This window comes from Pristiophorus japonicus, chromosome 5, assembly GCF_044704955.1.
Source record: "Pristiophorus japonicus isolate sPriJap1 chromosome 5, sPriJap1.hap1, whole genome shotgun sequence".
NCBI classification, from domain to species: domain Eukaryota; kingdom Metazoa; phylum Chordata; class Chondrichthyes; family Pristiophoridae; genus Pristiophorus; species Pristiophorus japonicus.
In genome coordinates, this window is record NC_091981.1 from 186874413 (window position 1) to 186898228 (window position 23816).

General features: G+C 46.9%; 1 protein-coding gene across 2 annotated transcripts in view; it reads right to left on the reverse strand.

Annotated features, from left to right (window-relative positions):
• Window positions 1-13658, reverse strand: part of cobl (cordon-bleu WH2 repeat protein) — a 751655-nt gene extending 737997 nt beyond the window's left edge. For both annotated transcript variants that reach the window (XM_070881173.1, XM_070881172.1), the window contains exons 1-2: window positions 13504-13658; window positions 13097-13229 (exon numbers count right to left, since the gene is read on the reverse strand). In XM_070881173.1, coding sequence (XP_070737274.1) covers window positions 13097-13140 — 44 coding nt within the window. In that variant the 5' untranslated portion in view covers window positions 13141-13229; window positions 13504-13658. The remainder of the gene's footprint in view (window positions 1-13096; window positions 13230-13503) is intronic.
• Between the last annotated feature and the right edge of the window lie 10158 nt (window positions 13659-23816).

Sequence of the window (23816 nt, forward strand, 5' to 3'; positions counted from 1 at the left end):
CCACCCCATCTCCTCCCCCCTCCCTCTCCCCACCCCATCTCCTCCCCCCTCCCTCTCCCCACCCCATCCTCCCCCACCCCATCTCCTCCCCCCCTCCCTCTCCCCACCCCATCTCCTCCCCCCTCCCTCTCCCCACCCCATCTCCTCCCCCCTCCCTCTCCCCACCCCATCTCCTCCCCCCTCCCTCTCCCCACCCCCTCAATCCCCCTCTCCCTGCTATCGAGGAGGTGAAATTCTAGATTAAATAAATAGCGAGAGGAGGTATTAGAGGGTTTAGCTTTGAAAGTGGATAAGTCCCCAGGCCTGGATGAAATGCATCCCAGGCTGTTGAGGAGCAAAAGAGGAAATAGCAGAGGCCTTGACCATCATTTTCCAGTCCTCTTTGGATTCAGGCATGGTGCCGGAGGACTGCTAATTTAGTACCCTTGTTTAAGAAGAAGGAGAAAAGAGATAGGGGGAGACGGCGGAGGGGGGAGGGGGGAGGGGGGAGGAGGAGAGGGGGGGAGGGGGGGGAAAGGAGATGGGGGGGGGGGGGAGAAAGGAGATGGGGGGGGGGGAGAAAGGAGATGGGGGGGGGGGAGGAGAAAGGAGATGGGGGGGGGGGAGAAAGGAGATGGGGGGGGGAGAAAGGAGATGGGGGGGGGAGAAAGGAGATGGGGGGGGGGGAGAAAGGAGATGGGGGGGGGGAGAAAGGAGATGGGGGGGGGGGGAAGAAAGGAGATGGGGGGGGGAGAAAGGAGATGGGGGGGGGGAAGAAAGGAGATGGGGGGGGGAAGGAGATGGGGGGGGAAGGAGATGGGGGGGGGAAGGAGATGGGGGGGGGAAGGAGATGGGGGGGGGAGGAGATGGGGGGGGGGGAAGGAGATGGGGGGGGGGGGAAGGAGATGGGGGGGGAAAGGAGATGGGGGGGGGAAAGGAGATGGGGGGGGGAAGGAGATGGGGGGGGGAAGGAGATTGGGGGGGGGAAGGAGATGGGGGGGAAGGGAGATGGGGGGGGGAGGAAGGAGATGGGGGGGGGAAATGGGGGGGGGAAGGAGATGGGGGGGGGAAGGAGATGGGGGGGGAAGGAGATGGGGGGGGGAAGGAGATGGGGGGGGAAGGAGATGGGGGGGGGGAAGGAGATGGGGGGGGGGGAAGGAGATGGGGGGGGGGGAAGGAGATGGGGGGGGGGGAAGGAGATGGGGGGGGGGAAGGAGATGGGGGGGGGGAAGGAGATGGGGGGGGGGGAAGGAGATGGGGGGGGGGAAGGAGATGGGGGGGGGAAGGAGATGGGGGGGGGGGAAGGAGATGGGGGGGGGGAAAGGAGATGGGGGAACGGAGGCTGAATGGGCCGGGCCCGAGACTTCGGGCAGGGCCCAAGACTTCGGGCAGGGCCAGTCTCCAGCACCAGATTTACAGGTAGGTGTGGAGAGGGGGGTCAGGTCGGGGGGAGGGAGGTCAGGTCGGGTCCAGTCCGGGGGCGGGGGGGGGGTGGCGAAGCGGGAGTCGTGTCCGGAGGCGGGGGGAGCGGGAGTCGGGTCAGGTCCAGTCCGGGGGGTCGGGTCGGGTCCGTCCGGGGAGGTCGGGTCGGGTCCGGGGGCTGGGGCGGAGTCTGGTCGGTGTCGGGTCCGGAGACGGGGGGCGGGAAGCGCGAGGCGAGTCGGGTCGGGTGGAAGCAGGAGCTGGGCGTGGGAGGAGCCTTATTCACGCAGCCCCAGTGAGGCCATTCGGCCAGGGCTAGGGGCTGCGTGCTTCGGCCCCTCCCACACAGTTTTGGGCGCCTGGAGCTACTGCACATGCGCGCCCACTGTAGCGGCATGTGCAGAGGTCCCGGCACTGTTTTCAGCGCAGGGACCTGGCTCCTCCCCCTACAGCTCGTGCTGCACTGCGCTGAGCTGCAAACGACCTGCAGGGAGCTGGAGAATCTGGAAGTTTTTTTTAGGCGCACTTTGTGGCGCGAAAAACGGGCGTCTAGGTCGGGACTGCGCCGTTCTAGGCGCGGCTCGAAACTTGGGCCCCTTATTTCTGAACTTACCTTTACAGTGGCAGATGCTTGCTAGACTGCAAAGATCAAATTCGACTGTCCTGAGCAGAACAGAGATTAAAATTTAACTATTATGTGGCTGAATAATTAATTCCAGGCAGTTAACATAACAATCCTGTGCCACTGTATACAGCTGGAGTGGGGACTGGAATTCTTCTCTGTAACCAATGCACAAGATTGCAGTGTAGATAGCTAACTGATCCATCCAGATCTAGTCTACAAAATCTTGGTTCCTGTTGTCACACTTCTGTATCAACATTTTTCCATTATACATTCATATGTCCACCCAGGTAATTTGAACGAGTTACATTTGTGTCTTTTAATAGTTTCATTAAAGTTTTCTTGAAAGGCCTCAGCCTCTCCAGGGCGAGTATATTTGCATACTGACTGGCTCAACTCCTTGAGAAATGAATTGCCTGGACCAAGGACCAACTAGCTATACTGCCCATGGGGTTGTCATCACCAATACAAACAGTAACACACAGGCCTACTGGGCGGAAACCGAGGAACACATGGAAGTAGAGTTGTCCAACAGATTTTTAGCACTTGAAGTGCATAAAGTGTAACCACTGGGGATGGTAATTGCAAGCAGGCCAATGGCAAAGGGCATAAATTGAATACTCAAGGGGAACATAAGAAGATAAGAATTAGTAGCAGGAGTAGGCCATTCGGCCCCTCGAGCCTGCTCCGCCATTGAATAAGGCCATGGCTGATCTTATACATCAACTCCACCTTCCTGCACTACCCCATATCCCTTGATTCCCTTAATATCCAAAAATCTATCAATTTCTGTCTTGAACAGGTAAAATTAAAATAACACAGTAGTTTGAAGAGTCTCCATAAAAAAATAGAATGACAGAATCTTCTGCAAGCACAAATGGAAATGCTACGTTGCTTCCAAGGTGCAATAGTTTGGGACTTAACTGGAGAAAGTGGATAATATCCTGCGATCGGTAGGGGAGAAATTAGAGGTCGCATCAAGCAAGAGTCAACAATTTAGGTAGGTTCAGAAACAATGTACTACAAAAGGAAATTTCAGGTGCTCAGGAAAAAAAACTCAAGAAAGGATTTCCAAGATAGTCATATCAGGATTATTCCGCATGTCACAGGCTGGACTCATTAGGCAGAATGGGCAGCTCAATGTATGGCTCAACATATTCTGTAGGAGGGTTTCAAATTCTGGTGAAAGGAAGGATTTACCAACAGGGAAGCCTTCACATCAGCCGAAGAAACATAACACACTTGGGAAGGATTTAAACTGAGGAAGTGTTGTTGGCGGTGGGATGGCAGGGATGGCCTCTCGCCTTTCCCTGTCTTTGCACTTGCTTAAAACCAGTTACATCTCTAACTTTTTCCAGTTCTGACAAACATTGGCCAGAATTTTCTGGGGTGTCAGCGGGCAGGATCGGTTGGGGGTTGAGTGGGAAAGTGCTTTTTTTTGGCTCGGGACCTGCTGTCAACCCGCAGGCAATCATGCCTTTCCCAATATCGGGTCTGTCAGCTTTGAGCAGACACCGACAGGCAGCAACGGGTGACCCAATTTATTATAATGCACTTAACAGACCTATAACAGGCTTTTTAAACTTACTTTTCAACTTTAACTTCATGGCCACGGGAATCACTGTTCTGGCACCACGTCTGTCAAACTAAAGCGGGGGGGTTCAGTGGCTATTGCTCCAGCTGATTACTTGACAGCTTCAAATGTATAGTAAAAGCTCACACCTGACAGATCATCACTTTCCTCAGCCACAAGCTGTTTCTCAGTCCATTTCCAGCACAGATTCTGCAGGCTTTCCATTTTCACGTCATTGGAAGAACTTTCACTATTGACAGAATGCTTGTCATCTCTACTTCATCTGCCATCTATTCCATCAACATGGGTGCCCTTTATACTATCTCACCTTGATCCTCAGAATATAACCACGATCAGCAGCACCACACACAGCAGCAGCACCGACAACAACAACACTAACCTTCTCCACAGTCACTTGATGCTGCACAGCACAGAGGGCATCAGCACCCGAGCACCAGGGATGGCCTCACCATGGCCAGATTTACTTCACTTGACACTGTACACCTGGTTACCACATAATGCGCCAGGTTGGCACCACCCCACACAAACACCATAAAGCATCCCTACAATGCCCAAGCCATTCCTTTCACACTCACCATCATTGCAGGGAGTACCGTTATATCTCACCATTCACTGCAACTCACTAAATCACTTCCAAACATGCACACAAATCTGTCCAAGATCGTAAAGTGTTGAAAATAAAGGTTTCAACGCTCGACACCACATTAACAGAAACTTTACATGAACATTGGATAAAACACCCAAGTGGCTACCCTTGTATGTTGCTAGTTGGTATGATTGCACTAGGATGAAGGAGAGTTTGAGGGGCGGTTAGTGAGATAGGAATATGATAATGCAGAGAGAGAGAGAGAGAGAGAGAGAGAGAGAGAGAGAGAGAGAGAGAGGGATGGGTGAAGGTGCAAGTTGGTGTAAGGATGATAGGGTAGGAAATGCAGAGTGATGGGGATGTGCTGAGAGGCACAGCAGGATGAGGTTGAGTGTGGCTTTGTACTAACATTTTGTGATCTACTGAGATCATTGAAACGTTTGCAACACTGCTCCCAGGTCCTCCTGACAACATCCCTGCTTGTGCCCTCCTCTGCCATGTTGATCTCCTGGGAAGGTCTCTTCTGCCCATGGGAAATGAAGAGGATGTCCCTGCATAAGCATATGGAGGGAGTCATGGGAGAACCTGAGTGCAGCCCTTTGCCTCTGTGCAGTGGTCGTCAGTGTTTGTAGCACTTCAATGCTGTAGGACACTCACAGCACAAATGTCAAAAGGTGGTCATGATCCCTTTAAGGAAACCGGCTGATGACACGTCATAAATGGCGTCACCAGATCCACTTCCTCTAATTGGACCGGGAAACGTGCTGGACGGGCTTAACAAGCCCTATCAACTTAAATTCATTTTGGACAGCAGGATGGCGCAAGCAGCAGGGCTGCGACCTGCCACCAACATAGCCCGCCCTGGACCCGCCGAGGTGAGCAAAATCTCTAACATTAACTCTGTTTTTCTCTCCACAGATGCTGCCTGACCTGCTGAGTATTTCCAGCATGTTCTGTTTTTATTTCAGATTTCCAGCATCCACAATATTTTGTTTATGTTTCTGTAAGGCAGTTGACAGTGTTTCACATAACTGACTAATTAGCAAAGTGTGTAGCCTTTGAAAAGTTGGTAAAGTATCAGGCTGGACTGATGCATTACTGAAAACATAGCAGTAAAGCGTGGTGGTGAATGGAGAAGGGGTGGAAACTTGCTGGCAGTCGAGTCCTACACATGTCTGCATTCCAGCCACAATAGTTCATAATTTTTATAAATAACTTAGATGACAGATTATTGTCGAGGGAGTCTAAATTTGCAGCTGACACCAAATTGGATGCAGTATCCAATGACAATAATAATCGAATGGAATCTAGACAGGTTAGGTTAAGCAGATTTATCAGTGTGGTGGTGTCTGAAGACAGGGAATTGGTTGAATTACTAAATCATAATGTTTTTCATCTACATGCTGCCCCTCGGCGACATCATCTGAAAACACAGCATCAGTTTCCACATGTACGCTGACGACACCCAGCACCACTTCTCTCGACCCCTTCCAGTGTCTCTAAATTGTCAGGCTGCTTGACACAAACTCCATTCTGTAGCCATTGACTCCATCCCTCTCCCTAGCATTTGTCTCAGGCTGAACCAGACTGTTCACAACCTTGGTGTAATATTTGACCATGAAATGAGCTTGGGACCATAATTAAGACCACCTATTTTTACCTCCGTAACATCGCACTTCTCCGCCCCTAGCACAGCTCATCTACTGCTGAAACCCTCACCATATTTTTGTTACTGCTAGACTTGAATATTCCAATACACACCTGGCTGGCCTCCCACATTCTACCCTTCGTAAACCTGAGATCATCCAAAACTCGGCTGCCCATGTCCTAACTCGCACCAAGTCCCATTCACCCATCACCTCTCTACTCACTGACCTACATTGGCTCACGGTTAAGCAACAACTCGATTTTAAAATGCTAATCCTTGTTTTTAAATCCCTCCATGTCTGTCCCCATCTCTAATCTCCTCCAGCCACACTGCAGCCCCACAGCCCACTACTCCCCCCCCGCCACCCCACCCACCCCTCCGAGATATCTATGCTCCTCCAATTCTGGCCTCTTGAACCATTCATGGCCGTACCTTCAGCTGCCTAGGCCCCAAGCTCTGGAATTCCCTCCCGAAATCTCTACCTCTCTTTCATCCTTTACAACATTGCTTAAAACCTACATCTTTAGCCAAGCTTTTGGTTAACTGCCCTCATTTCTCCTTATGTGGCTCAATGTCAAATGTTGTTTTATACCACTCCTGTGACGCACCTTGGGACATTTTACTACGTTAAAAGGTGCTATATAAATACCAAGTTGTTAGTATTGGTTGTTGGATAGAAGAAACAAAAATATGGATTTCACATTAATTGGCATGTGCTTGAATAACAGAGCAGGAAATAAAACCTGGGGGTTTTAATTATCTATCCATTGAAAAACACATAAAATATTAAACTGTGTAACTAAGGGATGACATATTTAATAAAAAAGGTAATGTGAGGTTGTGTTGAGGCCATATATAAAGTACTGTGTTGGGGTCTGATCTCCAGATTACAAGATGTAGAATTACTGGAGGCGGCCACGAGAAGGACTGTGAGGCTGATTCCTGAAGCAGAGGGCTGAATGCTCAGTTGTGAAGAAAAACTGTCTACCCTGGAACATTACTCTCTAGAAAACAGGAGAGAATATATGATAGAAGACTCAATGGAAGTTTTCAGGATTTCATGGTATGGAAAATTCACATCCAGGGCAGTTATTTTGTTGGGCACAAGATTCATAGACACAATTTAAGGTTAAGGCTGTCAAAACAACATAGGAAATATTGTTTAGTCAGAGGGCCATAGAACTGCAGAACAGATTACCAGCTGGAGGTGGGGGGGACACAGAAAGCTACGGCAAGTTGTGAAGTAAATCAACAGCTAGGTGAATTCCTATCAGGAAAATGGATACCTGGCTATTAATTCCAAAATCAGTTCGAAAACTGATGGGTTGTGCAGTACGATAAATCTCCAGCTGAAAATAATAGTGTTCTTATCTACTTTAATGAGTATCATTTCTTAAAATGACACCAATTGTGGGCCTGAAATCAAAAGTAAACATTTTATTAATGAAGGGTTTTAAGGTTACAGGTACAGCTGATTCAATGTTTTATGAAACACTATGGTTCTGTGCTAATGAAATCATGTTATCAGTAAAATGCAACTGTTGTACATTGTGAAAACCTCTCGTTACAAAAATTAAATGTTTTTCTAAAGTTATAAAGTTTTCCCACATTCCAACAGTGACTTAATTCCAAAAGTACTTCATTGGCTGTAAAGCGCTTTGAGACGTACGGTGGTTGTGAAAGGTGCTATGTAAATGCAAGTCTTTCTTTATAAAAATTACCGTAATTACAGAAGAAGCAATATCTTTATGCAGAAGTGCTCAAGGAACAATTATAATTCAAATATTTCAAGTAATGATTCCGGGAATTTTAAGAAGTTATTCAATAACCAAAGCATTGCTGTTAATCTTACAATGATTTATCGCTGCATAAGGTTTTTTTTATTCATTCACGGGATGTGGGTGTTGCTGACAAGGCCAGCATTTATTGCCCATTCCAAACTGCCCTTGAGAGGGTGGTGGTGAGCCAGCTTCTTGAACCTCTGCAATCCATGTGATGAAGGTACTCCCATCGTTTTGTAAGGGAGGGTGTGCCAGGCCCTGTGTCTGTGTTTTCTGATGAGGAGAATTGAGTTGTGGGGGCACGGGGGGCATAACCTGCTCTAAGCATTTAGAATTATTAAAAGGCATGGATATTATTCAAGTAGATAGCGTGATGAAGTGATAGATGTGTTTGAAGTGGTGGGATCAGGTAAAACTCTGTGCTACCCATACAAGCCATGGAAGCAGATGGTGAGATTGGATGTCCAAGTTTCACTTTTCGTAAAGAAAGACTGATCTGTGGAACAGGATCTCAGACGTGGTAATGGACAGTTTCCTTACAATTGGTTACAAATTCAGGTCAGCCATAGATACTTTCTTGGGTTCAGTGACATCAGACGAATAGTGTCTGAATTCCTTACATTTATGAAGTTTTCAAACCGTTTTGATATTCTGCTATAATTGTGTACTACCATGGCAGTTTCATGACTTCCCGCTCCTCTCCCCCCGCCCCCCAAAAAAAGGTATTATGACTGGAAAAGTTTAAAACTGAAAAATTGTGACAATCTGTACATTACTCGAAGTCAATGCTGACTGCTCAGTGGCTAAATGTATTGCCCTGTATTACACTAAACCATACACAACCCAGGTGGTTTCATGTTAAATTTAAACTTAATCAATGCCAAGTTAGTTGATCTCACCCATAGTAACAGTTGGAAACTAGTGTTTTCAACTACTCATAGCTATTAGAGGGGATAAACCAACCAGGGATATTATTCTTGACTGCCATCAAATAATTTCTGCTGAAACATATTAGTTTGTGAACACAAGAGTGTTGGCAGCCAATTTACCAACAGGCTTCTAACACTCACTAGTTATATGGAAGAGAAAATAATAGAAAAGAGGCAATAAGGTGAAGAGAGGTTGTTTTAGACATTTGCTATGACAGTAATGAAGCAGATCCTAGTGTTTCACAGCACAAGCTAAAAACAAAACCAGTTGCCCTGGTTTTCCTTGAATTCCCTGAAACTACCTGAATAAGGGTTAAAAAAGCTCTGCTAAACATGATGAAAGTCTGCACTGTTAGAAAAGCACAACTAAAAGAAAATAAATCTTTAAAGATGAATGTGTACAGATTATACAGTACAACTGACTCATTGTTAAAAAGTTTGCGTTTACCCTAGAAAATAAACAGTTTAAATAACGGATATAATGGCTTCCTTTTGGGCAAAACCTTGAATATAAAACACATTAACACTGTCTGTATCATTCAAAAATAAACATATTTCCCAAAATAAAAAGGGAAACTAAATAGGAAATTGTTTGTGCCTTTTGGTATTAAGGGCAAATTCTAACTAGATTAACTAAGAACAGCTGGGAATGTTGAACTCCAGCAACATTTCATAAGTTCAGAACGAATTCAACCACTTTAGCAGCTTATGAATCTCAACAATATTCAAAGCATTGGAATATAAGCCTCTCCCTGTACACCAGTGTCCTGTGTGTTCCCGTTATCACGTGTCAGGACATAGAGGAAATTAACGGCGATATTAGATAAATAAAATACAAAAAGTGAACTGTAAGAAATGTATCCTTCTACAGAAAAAAAGTGTCCATAAAATAAGTATGTCATTATGTTACAGGCAATTGAACACAAACGATTTAAGATTTTAAAGACATGCAACAAACTTAAGATTAAGTCTACATCAATGAAATTCGATGATGCTATGTAAATAAAATGACACATTTTTGATAGTCAAATACAAAACACAAGCTTTTTGTTACAATTAATAGGCTTTCCTTTAATGTAGTTGAAGGTCATGCACAACAGTTTAAAAATCATCCCGCCTCTCCGTACACACCAGCATCCTGTCCTGTGTGTGAGGACAGGGTTGCAGTGTACGAGGACAGGGTTGTTGCAGTGTGAGCAGTGTACGAGGACAGGGTTGCACTGCACGCAATGTATGACAGGAACGCACTGTGCGCGGAGAAGGTTGCATTGTATGAGGACAGTGTTGCACTGTGCATAAGAACATAAGAAATAGGAGTAAGAGGTGGTCATTAGGCCTCTCAAGTCTGCTCCACCATTTAATAAGATCATGGCTGATCTGATCATGGACTCAGCTCCACTTCCCTGCCCGCTACCCATAATCCTTCATTCCCTTATCTCTCAAAATTCTGTCCAGCTCCGCCTTAAATATATTCAATGACCCAGCCTCCACAGCTCTCTGGGGCAGAGAATTCCACAGATTTACAACCCTCAGAGAAGAAATTCCTCCTTATCTCGGTTTTAAATGGGCGGCCCTTTATTCTGAAATTATGTCCCTTAGTTTTAGTTTCCCCTATGAGTGGAAATATCCACTCTGCATCCACCTTGTCAAGCCCCCTCATTATCTTGTATGTTTCGATAAGATCACCTCTCATTCGTCTGAACTCCAATGAGTATAGGCCCAACCTGCTCAACCTTTCTTCAAAAGTCAAACCCCTCATCTCTGGAATCAACCTAGTGAACCTTCTCTGGACAGCCTTCCTTAAATACGGAGACCAAAACTGTCCACAGGCCTCACCAATACCCTATACAGTTGTAGCAGGACTTCTCTGCTTTTATACTCCATCCCCATTTGCAATAAAGGCCAACATTCCATTGGCCTTCCTGATCACTTGCTGTACCTGCATACTAACTTTTTGTGTGTTTCGTGGACAAGGACCCCCAGTCCCTCTGTACTGCAGCACTTTGTAATTTTTCTCCATTTAAATTATAATTTGCTTTTCTATTTCTGCCAAAGTGGATAACCTCACATTTTCCCACATTATACTCCATCTGCCAAATTTTTGCCCACTCACTTAGCTTGTCTATATCCCTTTGCAGATTTTTGTGTCCTCCTCACAATTTGCTTTCCCACCCATCTTTGTATCATCAGCAAACCTCGCTACATTACACTGGATCCCTTCATCCAAATCATTAATATATATTGCAAACAGTTGAGGCCACAGCACCGATCCCTGCGGCAACCCACTAGTCACTGTTTGCCAACCGGAAAATGACCCATTTATTCCGACTCTAGCCAATCCTCTATCCATGCTAATATATTACCCCCAATACTATGAACTTTTATCTTGTACAGTAACCTTTTATGTGGCACCTTATCAAATGCCTTCTGGTAATCTAAATACACCACATCCACTGGTTCCCCCTTATCCACCCTGCTCGTTACATCCTCAAAGAACTCCAGCAAATTTGTCAAACATGAATTCCCTTTCATAAAACCACACTGACTCTGCTGGATTGAATTATGCTTTTCCAAATGTCCTGCTACTGCTTCCTTAATAATGGATTCCAGCATTTTCCCAACAACAAATGTTAGGCTAACTGGTCTATAGTTTCCTGCTTTCTGTCTGCCTCCTTTTTTAAATAGGGACGTTACATTTGCGGTTTTCCAATCCGCTGGGACCTTCCCAGAATCCAGGGAATTTATCTCTGCAGCCACTTCTTTTAAGACACTAGGATGTAAGCAATGTATGAGGAAAGGGTTGCACTGTGTGCACTGTATGAGTACAGGGTTGCGCTGCGGGCGGCCCACGAGGGCAGGGTTGCGCTGTATGAGGGCAGGGTTGCGCTGTGGGCGGTGTATGAGGACAGGGTTGCACAGTGGGCAGTGTATGAGGACAGGGTTGCACAGTGGGCAGTGTATGAGGACAGGGTTGCACAGTGGGCAGTGTATGAGGACAGGGTTGCACAGTGGGCAGTGTATGAGGACAGGGTTGCACAGTGGGCAGTGTATGAGGACAGGGCTGCACAGTGGGCAGTGTATGAGGACAGGGCTGCACAGTGGGCAGTGTATGAGGACAGGGTTGCACAGTGGGCAGTGTATGAGGACAGGATTGCACAGTGGGCAGTGTATGAGGACAGGGTTGCACAGTGGAATGTATGAGGACAGGGTTGCACAGTGGGCGGTGTATGAGGACAGGGTTGCACAGTGGGCGGTGTATGAGGGTAGGGTTGCACAGTGGGCAGTGTATGAGGACAGGGTTGCACAGTGGAATGTATGAGGACAGGGTTGCACAGTGGGCGGTGCACGAGGTCAGGGTTGCACAGTGGGCGGTGTATGAGGGTAGGGTTGCACAGTGGAATGTATGAGGACAGGGTTGCACAGTGGGCGGTGTATGAGGACAGGGTTGCACAGTGGGCGGTGTATGAGGACAGGGTTGCACAGTGGGCGGTGTATGAGGACAGGGTTGCACAGTGGGCGGTGTATGAGGACAGGGTTGCACAGTGGGCGGTGTATGAGGGTAGGGTTGCACAGTGGGCGGTGTATGAGGACAGGGTTGCACAGTGGGCGGTGTATGAGGACAGGGTTGCACAGTGGAATGTATGAGGTCAGGGTTGCACAGTGGGCGGTGCACGAGGTCAGGGTTGCGCTGTGGGCGGTGCACGAGGTCAGGGTTGCACAGTGGGCGGTGTATGAGGACAGGGTTGCACAATGTAGTGTATGAGGACAGGGTTGCACAGTGGAATGTATGAGGTCAGGGTTGCACAGTGGAATGTATGAGGTCAGGGTTGCACAGTGGGCGGTGCACGAGGTCAGGGTTGCGCTGTGGGCGGTGCACGAGGTCAGGGTTGCACAGTGGGCGGTGTATGAGGACAGGGTTGCACAGTGGAATGTATGAGGTCAGGGTTGCACAGTGGGCGGTGCACGAGGTCAGGGTTGCGCTGTGGGCGGTGCACGAGGTCAGGGTTGCACAGTGGGCGGTGTATGAGGACAGGGTTGCACAATGTAGTGTATGAGGACAGGGTTGCACTGTGGAATGTATGAGGACAGGGTTGCACAATGTAGTGTATGAGGACAGGGTTGCGCTGTGGGCGGTGCACGAGGTCAGGGTTGCACTGTGTACAGTTTATGAGGACAGGGTTGCGCTGTGGGCGGTGCACGAGGTCAGGGTTGCACTGTACAGTGTATGAGGACAGGGTTGCACTGTGCACGCTGTATCAGGATCTCGGCGGCGCCCGGGAATGTTCCACGGCCGTCAGGTGCGCGGTGTTTCCAGGGAAACGGGCAAAGCGCAGAACAAGTGGGCGCGACCGCCACCTTTCACATACCTGAGCCAGCCGACCGACCAGTTACAATCCGCATGTTCATAATGTCTATTCCTCCCGTGTCCTCCTTTTCTTAGTACGCAGTTGAATTGATTATTTATTTGGCCGACTACAAATATTTTGCAGCCAAGCCAGGTGTTGCACAACGAAGTTTTAGAAATGTCAACTTACCCTGCCGGCGGTCTGGCAGCTGTCGCGATCCTCGCTGTATCCATGGTTCCGAGCTCCTCTTACTGCTCTCTTTCCCGTTTTTTTATTTTGTCCACATCCAACATCGATCTAGGTCACAGTCAATGGCGTTTTACTAAAAGACAATTAGAGCCAAACGATGAGTTTTACACAAAAAAAATCATTCACTTGACGTTCTTTCTTTGAACTTGAGTGAAGTATTTCTGCATAAAAATGGACGTTACCGTACGGCCCCAACTAACAGTTCCAACAAGTGAGGGTCAGACGTTTGACTGGCTCTCTCCCTCCCACAAACCCGCACGACAACTGTCTACAAAATTAACCCAGTGAATCAGCAGCGAACTATGCACACTCGCCGCACCGACCCTGCCCCAAATACAGCCGCTTACACTGCCAACAATTTCACACAGACAGCTCGTCTCGCCTTCTCTTTCCTTTTGCCCGCTTTCTCGGCGTCGTTCTTATGTAATGAATGAAAATCAAGCGCGTTTAATTTTGAATGCACGCTTCTCGGTCCGCCGCGTTCTCCGAGCCGTTGTCTTAAATAACCGCCTTCGTCAGAGCTCGCCTGTCAATCACCGCGCGGCCGGTGCGACCCAGGCTGCCGCCTGCTGTGGGGTTGATGGAGTTGTGTTCTGCAAAAATACATGGCAGTTACCGCTCATACACCAATTGCTTTACTTTTATCATAATTTTATTGGAATAAACCAAATGCACAGGATTGAATGCAGAAAGGCAGCAAGTTTTAAAACTACGTTTCTCTGCTCATAAGCAAAATACTCCTGTAATCTGACAAAAATCAAACATAGTACTCGTGTTTACTCACGCCAAAGATCAGAAGAACATAAGAAATAGGAACAGGCACTTTGCAATCTTTCTCCATTTAAATAATAACTTGCTGTTTGATTTTTTTTCTGCCAAAGTGCATGGCCTCACACTTTCCAAGATTATACTCCATCTGCCAAATGTTTGCTCACTCGTGTCCTTTTGCAGATGTTTTAGGTCCATTATTAGAACCGACAAAAACTATTCCATGAAAGTCCAAATGATAAGTGGCTGAAAATCTGAAGAATAAAGTTGAGAAAAACTTCATCTTGATTTGTTGTTTAAAATCAATTTGTAACCAATATTAACAATGTAAATAAACAGAAAAATGAAGTGGGACATAGAGTTGGGGAGGGGAAGAAAAGAAGTAAAACTCAAATGATCCAAATGAGTAATTTTAAAGTTCGGACCATTTACCTGATTATGCTAGTCAACCACAAAGATGCTTGGTCCCTATACAATGCTTTAAATGCACGAGGTTTGGAGCGGTCTTTTCTCTTCAATACATTACTGTAAGGTGTTTTAACAAAGATGCCCTCAAAGTAATATCAGCCTTCTTCAGCCAAACATGAGGGAACAAACCATACACATTCCTACCTAGTACTTACAGACTGGCACATCACAATAAAGCACATCACTGGGGCAGCTAACTTGTGCTCGCTATATGTGTTGCCGACACTATGAGCAAAAGGTTGAGGAGAATGTTTCGAATCCCTGAAAGAACATCCTTTACATCGATGAGCATAATTAAAGTAACCACAAAAAGTCAGAATTTGAAAAAATTCATATTTGAAGTAATAAGACTACAGAAGTCCAGAAATTTGCTGTTCAAAGAAAGCGAACAACTAGAATAACATTTGAGAATTCAAGAGACGCCACTTTGCAAGCTATTTGCTTGGCTGTAACCTGAATTGTTAGAATTTCCCCTTGTCGCACAGAAATAAAACAAACCACAAAACATTTGACTGGGCACAGTGCTAAATATGCAACCATTACCCCCAAAAAATCTCACGAAGTGCTCCAAGATTTGACAACTACATGGGCAATAAAACTGGAACACATAAAATTGTTTTCATTAGACCTGAATACTTCTGTGCCAATACATTTTCTGTAAACTAGGATCGAAAAGACTGTTTCAAGTACAGCACACTGCACCACACCCAATTGGTCAATGCTGGAAACATCCAGTCAGCATCTGAAAAGAAAGTTTTATATTTTCAGTGTTTTCACACAGGGTCCCACCCCAAAGGCCAGGAGTCTTTATTGGGCCACTGAAACCAAACTTACTTTCAGATGCTGATAGACTTGTGCAGCAGTTATCATGAGTGACTTTAATATGCATATAGGTTGGGCTAACTAAACTGGAAGCAATACGGTGGAGGAGGATTTCCTGGAGTGCATAAAGGATAGTTTTCTAGACCAATATGTCGAGGAACCAACTAGGGGGGAGACCATCTTAGACTGGGTGTTGTGTAATGAGAGAGGATTAATTAGCAATCTCGTTGTGCGAGGCCCCTTGGGAAAGAGTGACCACAATATGGTGGAATTCTACATTAGGATAGAGAATGAAACAGTTAATTCAGAGACCATGGTCCAGAACTTAAAGAAGAGTAACTTTGAAGATATGAGGTGTGAATTGGCTAGGCTAGATTGATGAATGATACTTAAGGGGTTGACAGTGGATGAGCAATGGCAGACATTTAGAGACCACATGGATGAACTACAACAATTGTACATCCCTGTCTGGCGTAAAAATAAAAAAAGGGAAGGTGGCTTAACCGTGGCTGTCAAAGGAAATCAGGGATAGTATTAAAGCCAAGGAAGTGGCATACAAATTGGCCAGAAATAGCAGCGAACCCGGGGACTGGGAGAAATTTAGAACTCAGCAGAGGAGGACAAAGGATTTGATTAGGGCAGGGAAAATAGAGTATGAGAGGAAGCTTGCAGGGAACATTAAGATGGACTGCAAAAGTTTCCATAGATATGTAAAGAGAAAAAGGTTAGTAAAGACAAACGTAGGTTCCCTGCAGTCAGAATCAGGGGAAGTCATAACGGGGAACAAAGAAATGGCAGACCAATTGAACAAGTACTTTGGTTCAGTATTCACTAAGGAGGACACAAACAACCTTCCGGATATAAAAGGGGTCAGAGGGTCTAGTAAGGAGGAGGAACTGAGAGAAATCCTTATTAGTCAGGAAATTGTGTTGGGGAAATTGATGGGATTGAAGACCGATAAATCCCCAGGGCCTGATGGACTGCATCCCAGAGTACTTAAGGAGGTGGCCTTGGAAATAGCGGATGCATTGACAGTCATTTTCCAACATTCCATAGACTCTGGATCAGTTCCTATGGAGTGGAAGGTAGCCAATGTAACACCACTTTTTAAAAAAGGAGGGAGAGAGAAAACAGGGAATTATAGACCGGTCAGCCTGACATCGTTAGTGGGTAAAATGATGGAATCAATTATTAAGGATGTCATAGCAACGCATTTGGAAAGAGGTGACATGATAGGTCCAAGTCAGCATGGATTTGTGAAAGGGAAATCATGCTTGACAAATCTTCTGGAATTTTTTGAGGATGTTTCCAGTAGAGTGGACAAGGGAGAACCAGTTGATGTGGTGTTTTGGACTTTCAGAAGGCTTTCGGCAAGCTCCCACACAAGAGATTAATGTGCAAAGTTAAAGCACATGGGATTGGGGGTAGTGTGCTGACGTGGATTGAGAACTGGTTGGCAGACAGGAAGCAAAGAGTAGGAGTAAATGGGTACTTTTCAGAATGGCAGGCAGTGACTAGTGGGGTGCCGCAGGGTTCTGTGCTGGGGCCCCAGCTGTTTACATTGTACATTAATGATTTAGACGAGGGGATTAAATGTAGTATCTCCAAATTTGCGATGACACTAAGTTGGATGGCAGTGTGAGTTGCAAGGAGGATGCTATGAGGCTGCAGAGTGACTTGGATAGGTTAGGTGAGTGGGCAAATGCATGGCAGATGAAGTATAATGTGGATAAATGTAAGGTTATCCACTTTGGTGGTAAAAACAGAGAGACAGACTATTAACTGAGTGGTGACAGATTAGGAAAAGGGGAGTTGCAACGAGACCTGGGTGTCATGGTACATCAGTCATTGATGGTTGGCATGCAGGTACAGCAGGCGGTTAAGAAAGCAAATGGCATGTTGGCCTTCATAGCGAGGGGATTTGAGTTCAGGGGCAGGGAGGTGTTACTACAGTTGTACAGGGCCTTGGTGAGGCCACACCTGGAGTATTGTGTACAGTTTTGGTCTCCTAACTTGAGGAAGGACATTCTTGCTATTGAGGGAAGGTTCACCAGACTGATTTCCGGGATGGCGGGACTGACATATCAAGAAAGACTGGATCAATTGGGCTTGTATTCACTGGAATTCAGAAGAATGAGAGGGGATCTCACTCCCTTGGGTTCTAGACTCTGGATTTATTTGGGGGATGTGATAAAGTGCAAAGGAGGCTGGGATACTTTCAATAAGGTCGGCGACAGCAGCAACGGTGGGTGCACAGGCGGGGATATTATGGTTGAGTGCTCGATAGGAGTTGTCCGTTTTTTTAACTGGCCACAATGGAGAGTTCACATGGGTAACTATTGGTCTCAATACCCCCTGTTTAACCAGCGAACCCAAAGCTGTTTCCATGTCTTCCTCCGCCTCCTTGGGGAAGTTGTACTGTTTCTGTGGTCGGGTCATGGGGTCCCCATCTATGCTAACCTCGATCCCGTTTATTCTTCCACAGTCGTGTTTGTGAGTGGCAAAAGCTGCAAGGTTTTTCCTCACATATTTTTGGTATTCTATCGGAGTGTTACTGACCAGTGATTCAAGGTCGTAACCCTCCTTTGGCTTCATATCCCTTTGCCCTGTTTTCCCAGGATAACCATCACCTCATTCTTCTGTCCAGTGCAGATTGACCCGCAAAGACAGTTGTTTCTTAAGTCCACTAGGATCTAGTGGCCAAGGATGAAGTCAGCCCCAAGGATCCCTCTCCCTTCCTGTTCCCACTTCATCAGGACACAAGTCCACTTCATGTGGAATGTACCCAAATGAATGGAGAGCAGAACAGAAAATGAGCCAGTCTGTTCAGTGCCTGTGAACACACCAAGCTGTAGGGGACCCCGTTAGACAGAGGTGAGGCAGCGGGGTTAGCTGCATAGACAAGGGTGCGATCGACCAAACTCGAACAAAAACTGTCAAAAGGATTGGTAAGCATAGTCCCTGCCTGCCCTGGAGTCCAACCTAGCTAGAATTATGTAGTGGGAGGTGGGAGGTATAATTTTACTGTAACCCCCTTTGAATGTGTAGGGTATGGTTCTTTATTAGAGTGACCTTGTACTTTTCCTTGTATTGTCCTTTATTAGAGTGATTGTAAGTTTGGCCTTGTATTTTCTTACGAGAGTAATAAGCTTGTATTACCTTGACTGTAATAAAACCAAAGTTCTTTTGTTTCAAACTAGTGTCCTTTGCACTTTTGTCACACCCCCGAAATAAATCCAGAGTATAGAACCCAAGGGAGTTGGAGCAATTCGAACCGCTCAAGTTGGTCAGAAGGGAACCTGAATCCCCTCATAGAGACCACCCCCTTACAGCCCTAAGCTGTTGGGGAGTGTGGGGGACCACAAACTGACTTTCAAGCGGCCCTGGATCCCCGGCAAGGGTGGGAGGGCCAAACTTCTGTTGCCGGACCGGGCACATTGGCCCTGGTTCTGGCTTTCCCTGTTCTGGCTCGCCTACCTCTCCTCCCTGCTGCCAAGCCGAGCTGAAACTCGGTGCTACAGGTGGTGGTGGTTCACTATTCCTGTCTGCCCTGCAACTGATTTGCCCCTCCTGCTGCTGAACCGGTGTAGTCACTGGTGCCACAGGTTGTGGCCAGGTAGTTTTCTCCTTCTCTTCCAGGTTTACCTGGGGCGTACCCGGGCTTATTAGGCATACCATGCCTTTTGCCTTGGATAGAGCAAGGTTTAAACTTTTAATTTGTTGCTGGCAGGGACCGTGGTCTCCCGATTCAAACCCATTATACGCTGCCTGCACATCTTTTAACTTTTCCTGGAGCTCTTTTACTTGTAGGGTGAGGCGAGTGCTTTCCTCCCTCAGTGACTTTTCATTACTTTTGGCCTCGGTAACCTGACATTGAAAATAGTCCTGACTGTTTTTAAATCTTTCCATTATCTGGGTCCTTTCCTGTTTTAGCTTACGGAGTTCTCTCCATAACCTTTCTTCTGGCATAACCCTTTCTCTGCGCATTCCCATGACTCTGCTTGTAGTGTCTCATTGGTTTTATCTAGGAGTTGGACCTGTCGCTGTAGACAGACCAACTAAATTGCCTTCTCTACTGCTTCTTTGTGATCTTTGCTTGCTGTCCACTGGGCTGCAGTGTCCGCTGGACGCTCAGCACGCAATAGACCAAGCACCCATTCTTTACATTCACTTTCTTATACACATAGGAGGAAATCCTCTCTTTCACCTTGGTTCTTTGCCCCAAACTAACACGAAGTTTCTTAAAAATTTTACTCTTTATCAGACTAAAGAAATTTGATACTCCACAAAATTAAAATTAGCTTTCCAAGGCTAAAACTAAATTGAAAGTACAAGTGTCCTCACCCTCCACCCCACCAGCCTCCATATTCAACGGATCATCCGCCACCATTTCCACCATCTCCAGCGCGATCCCACCACCAAACACATCTTCACCACCCCTTTCAGCATTCCAAAGGGATCATTACCTCCGCAACACCTTGGTCCACTCCTCAATCACCCCCAACACCCTTTCCCCTTCCCACGTCACCTTCCCGTGCAAGCGCAGGAGATGTAACACCTCTTCTTTTACCTCCTCCCTTCCAGGGCCTTAAACACTCCTTCCAGGTGAAAGAGCAATTTAATGTACCATATTCACTGCTCACATTCTCAAATGTTACAGACAACATGGGGTCTCACATTGGGATCAGATAAACCTGAAATAAATATGATTTAAACCTGAAATAAATCTACATTGGGGAGACCAAACACAGATTGAGTGACCGCTTTGCAGAACACCTCCGTTCAGTTCGCAAATGTGACAATAAGCTTCCGGTCGCCTTCCACTCCCACTCTGTCCTTGGTCTCCTACATTGTTTGAATGGAGTTCAACGTAAGCTTCAGGAACAGAACCTCATCTTTTGATTAGGCACTTTACAACCTTCCGGACTCAACATTGAGTTCAACAATTTCAGATCATAAAATGAGATAACTACATTTAAAAGAAAAGGAGGAGAAAAATTAAACAAACTAATCAAACTCAAAGAGGATAAAACCCCTGGTCTGGACGGATTACATCAGCGCATTTTAAAGAATCTAGTGAAGAGATAGCAGAGGCATTACTATACATATTTAATAATATGATAGAACAAGGTGCAGTGCCAGAGAACTGCTCAATAGTTATCGTATTACCTATATTTAAGAAAGGAGATAGAAAATGTCCAGGGACCTATAGATCAGTCAGCTTAATATCGGTGGTAGGAAAAATAATGGAATCCTGACTAAAGGAGAAAATAGAAGAACAGCCAGTAATTAAAATTATAATAATGAATGGACAGCTTGGAATTCAAAAGGGAAAATCTTGCTTGACCAACCTCATAGAATTTTTTGAAGAGGCAACAGAGAGAGTAGACAAGGGTGCCACGATAGATGTAATTTATCTAGATTTTCAAAAGGCCTTCGATAAGGTGGTACATAATAGACTAATGAATAAGGTCAGAGAATGCAGAGTCAGAGGACATGTAGCAGAATGGATAATGTAAGTGGTTTTGCCCATGGTGGTTTCGAAACACCCCTCTTACAATAGTTCTAGACTTCGGAATTATAGTCATGAACAGTAATATACAGTCATAGACGGATCTTTTCGGTTCCAACCGTCACAATGCTTTTATTCAAGTTAAAACACACCTGCACCCAATAAAAACACACACTGATAGTGTCATACAAACAAACACAGTACAACACACAGTCTGGCCTGTCTAAACAGGCTCCTAACGCGAAGTACCCATGTCTAAACCACCCCTGCTCGGATACAAAATTGCACCACTGAAATCTGTCCAATAGAACATGTGTAGGCTTATGATCATTGCAGAATTATCATCATCATAGGCAGTCCCTCAGGATCGAGGAAGACTTGCTTCCATTCTTAGAATGAGTTCTTAGGTGGCTAAACAGTCCAATACGAGAGCCACAATCTCTGCCACAGGTGGGACAGACAGTCGTTGACGGTAAGGGAGTGTGGGACAGGTTTGCCACGCATTCCTTCTGCTGCCTGTGCTTGTTTTCTGCATGCACTCGGCGATGAGACTCGAGGTGCTCAGCGTCCTCCCGGATGCATTTCCTCCACTCAGGGTGGTCTTTGGCCAGGGACTCCCGGGTGTCGGTGGAGATGCCGCACTTTATCAGGGAGGCTTTGAAGGTGTCCTTGTAACGTTTCCTCTGCCCACCCTTGGCTCGTTTGCCATGAAGGAGTTCCGAGTTGAGTGTATGCTTTGGGAGTGTCGTGTCTAGCATGCAGACAGTGTGGCCTGCCCAGCGGAGCTGATCAAGTGTGGTCAGTGCTTCAATGCTGGGGATGTTGACCTGGTCGTGAATGCTAATGTTGGTGCGTCTGTCCTCCCAGGGGATTTGTAGGATCTTGCGGAGGCATCGTTGATGGTATTTCTCCAGCGACTTGAGGTGTCTACCGTACATGGTCCATGCCTCTGAGCGATACAGGGGGGCGGGTATTACTACAGTCCTGTAGACCATGAGCTTGGTAGTAGATTTGAGGGCCTGGTCTTTGAACACTCTTTTCCTCAGGCTGTGCTGGCACACTGGAGGCGGTGTTGAATCTTCTCATCAATGTCTGCTTTTGTTGATAAGAGGCTCCCGAGGTATAGGAAATGGTCCACATTGTCCAGGGCTGTGCCTTGGATCTTGATGACTGGGGGACAGTGCTGTGCGGCAAGGAGAGGCTGGTGGAGGACCTTTGTATTATGGTTTAGCGTAAGGCCCATGCTTTCGTATGCCTCGGTAAATACGTCGACTATATCCTGGAGTTCAGCATCTGAATGTGCGCAGACGCAGGTGTCGTCCGCTACTGTAGCTCGACGACAGAGGTTGGGGTGGTCTTGGCCCTGGCCTGGAGGCGGTGAAGGTTAAACAGCTTCCCACTGGTTCTGTAGTTTAGTTCCACTCCAGCGGGAAGCTTGTTGACTGTGAGGTGGAGCATGGCAGCAAGGAAGATTGAAAAGAGGGTTGGAGCGATGACGCAACCCTGTTTGACCCCAGTCCAGACGTGGATTGGGTCTGTGATGGGTCTGTTGGGAAGGATTACAGCCTGCATGTCGTTGTGGAGCAGGTGAAGGATGTTGACGAACTTTTGAGGGCATTCGAAACGGAGGAGGACGTTCCATAGACCCTCACGGTTGACAGCATCAAAGGCCTTTGTAAGGTCGAAGAAGAAAACGATGTATAAGGGCTGGCGTTGCTCCCCGCATTTTTCCTGCAGTTGTCGCGCTGCAAAGATCATGTCCGTGGTGCCCCGTAGGGGACGAAATCCACACTGTGACTCCAGGAGGAGCTCCTCAGCCACAGGGAGAAGACGGTTGAGGAGAACTCTCATGACATCTTCATAGGCCGTCCCTCGGAATCGAGGAGGACTTGCTTCCACTCCCAAAGTGTGTTCTTTGATGGTGAACAGTCTGATACGAGAGCCACAGGTGGGACAGACATTCGTTGAGGGAAGCTGTCGGTGGGGCTGGTTTGCTGCATGCTCCTTCCGCTGCCTGCGCTTGGCCTCTTCATGCTTTAGCGACAACTTTCCCAGTGGCTGATAGCAGGGAGATTCCTCTGTAGTTGCCGCAGTCGGACTTGTTCCCTTTTTTAAAGATGGTCACGTTCACTGCATCTCTGAGATCTCCTGGAATGCTCTCCTCTCTCCAGATGAGAGAGATGAGGTCATGTATCCGCGCCAACAGCACCTCACCGTCATACTTTAGCGCCTCAGCAGAGATTCCATCCGCTGCCGTGGCCTTGTTGTTTTTGAGCTGTCTTATGGCTTTTCCTACCTCATGCAACTTTATGGTTTCACTGAGGTGGTGGTGGGTCGCATTCTGCGGGATGAAGTCGAGAACACTCGCGTCAAAGGCAGAGTCTTGAGTGAGAATATCTTCGAAGTGCTCCTTCCAGCAGGCCCTGACTGCCTCGGAGTCCTTGATGAGTGTTTCCACCTTCTTGGCCAGCAGTGGGGTGTGGTCGTGGGAGTTTGGACCGTAGGTGGCCTTGAAGAATCTTCAAACATCATGGCTGTGGGCCAGTTGTTGTATCTCCTGTGCTTTCTCCATCCACCACCTGCTCTTTAGGTCCCGGGTTTTTTGTTGGACCTCAGCCTTGAGACGCCTGTAATGTTGCTTTGCTGCTTCTGAATTGGGTTGTTGCTTGAGACTCAGAAAAGCTCTGCGCTTGCGATCTATTAGTTCTTGGATCTCCTGATCATTTTCATCAATCCAGTCCTCGTGTTTTCTGGTTGAGTGGCCAAATGTCTCTTCGCAGGCACTGGTTATGGAGGCCTGGAGGGCAGATCAAGTGCTGTGGGCATTCTGCATCTCAGGGTCATTAAGGCACGCCAGGTTAGCTGTGAGACGCTAGCTGTATAGGGCTTTCTTGGCTGGGTTTTTAAGTGCCCCGGCATTGACTTTTTTGCGGCACTGCTTCTGCTGTCCCCTCCGCTTTGGGGCTATGTTGATGTCAATCATGGATCGGATTAGGCGGTGGTCCAACCAGCAGTCGTCAGCTCCTGTTATGGCGTGGGTGATGCACACATCCTTGCGATTCCTGGCTTGGATGATGACATAGTCGAGCA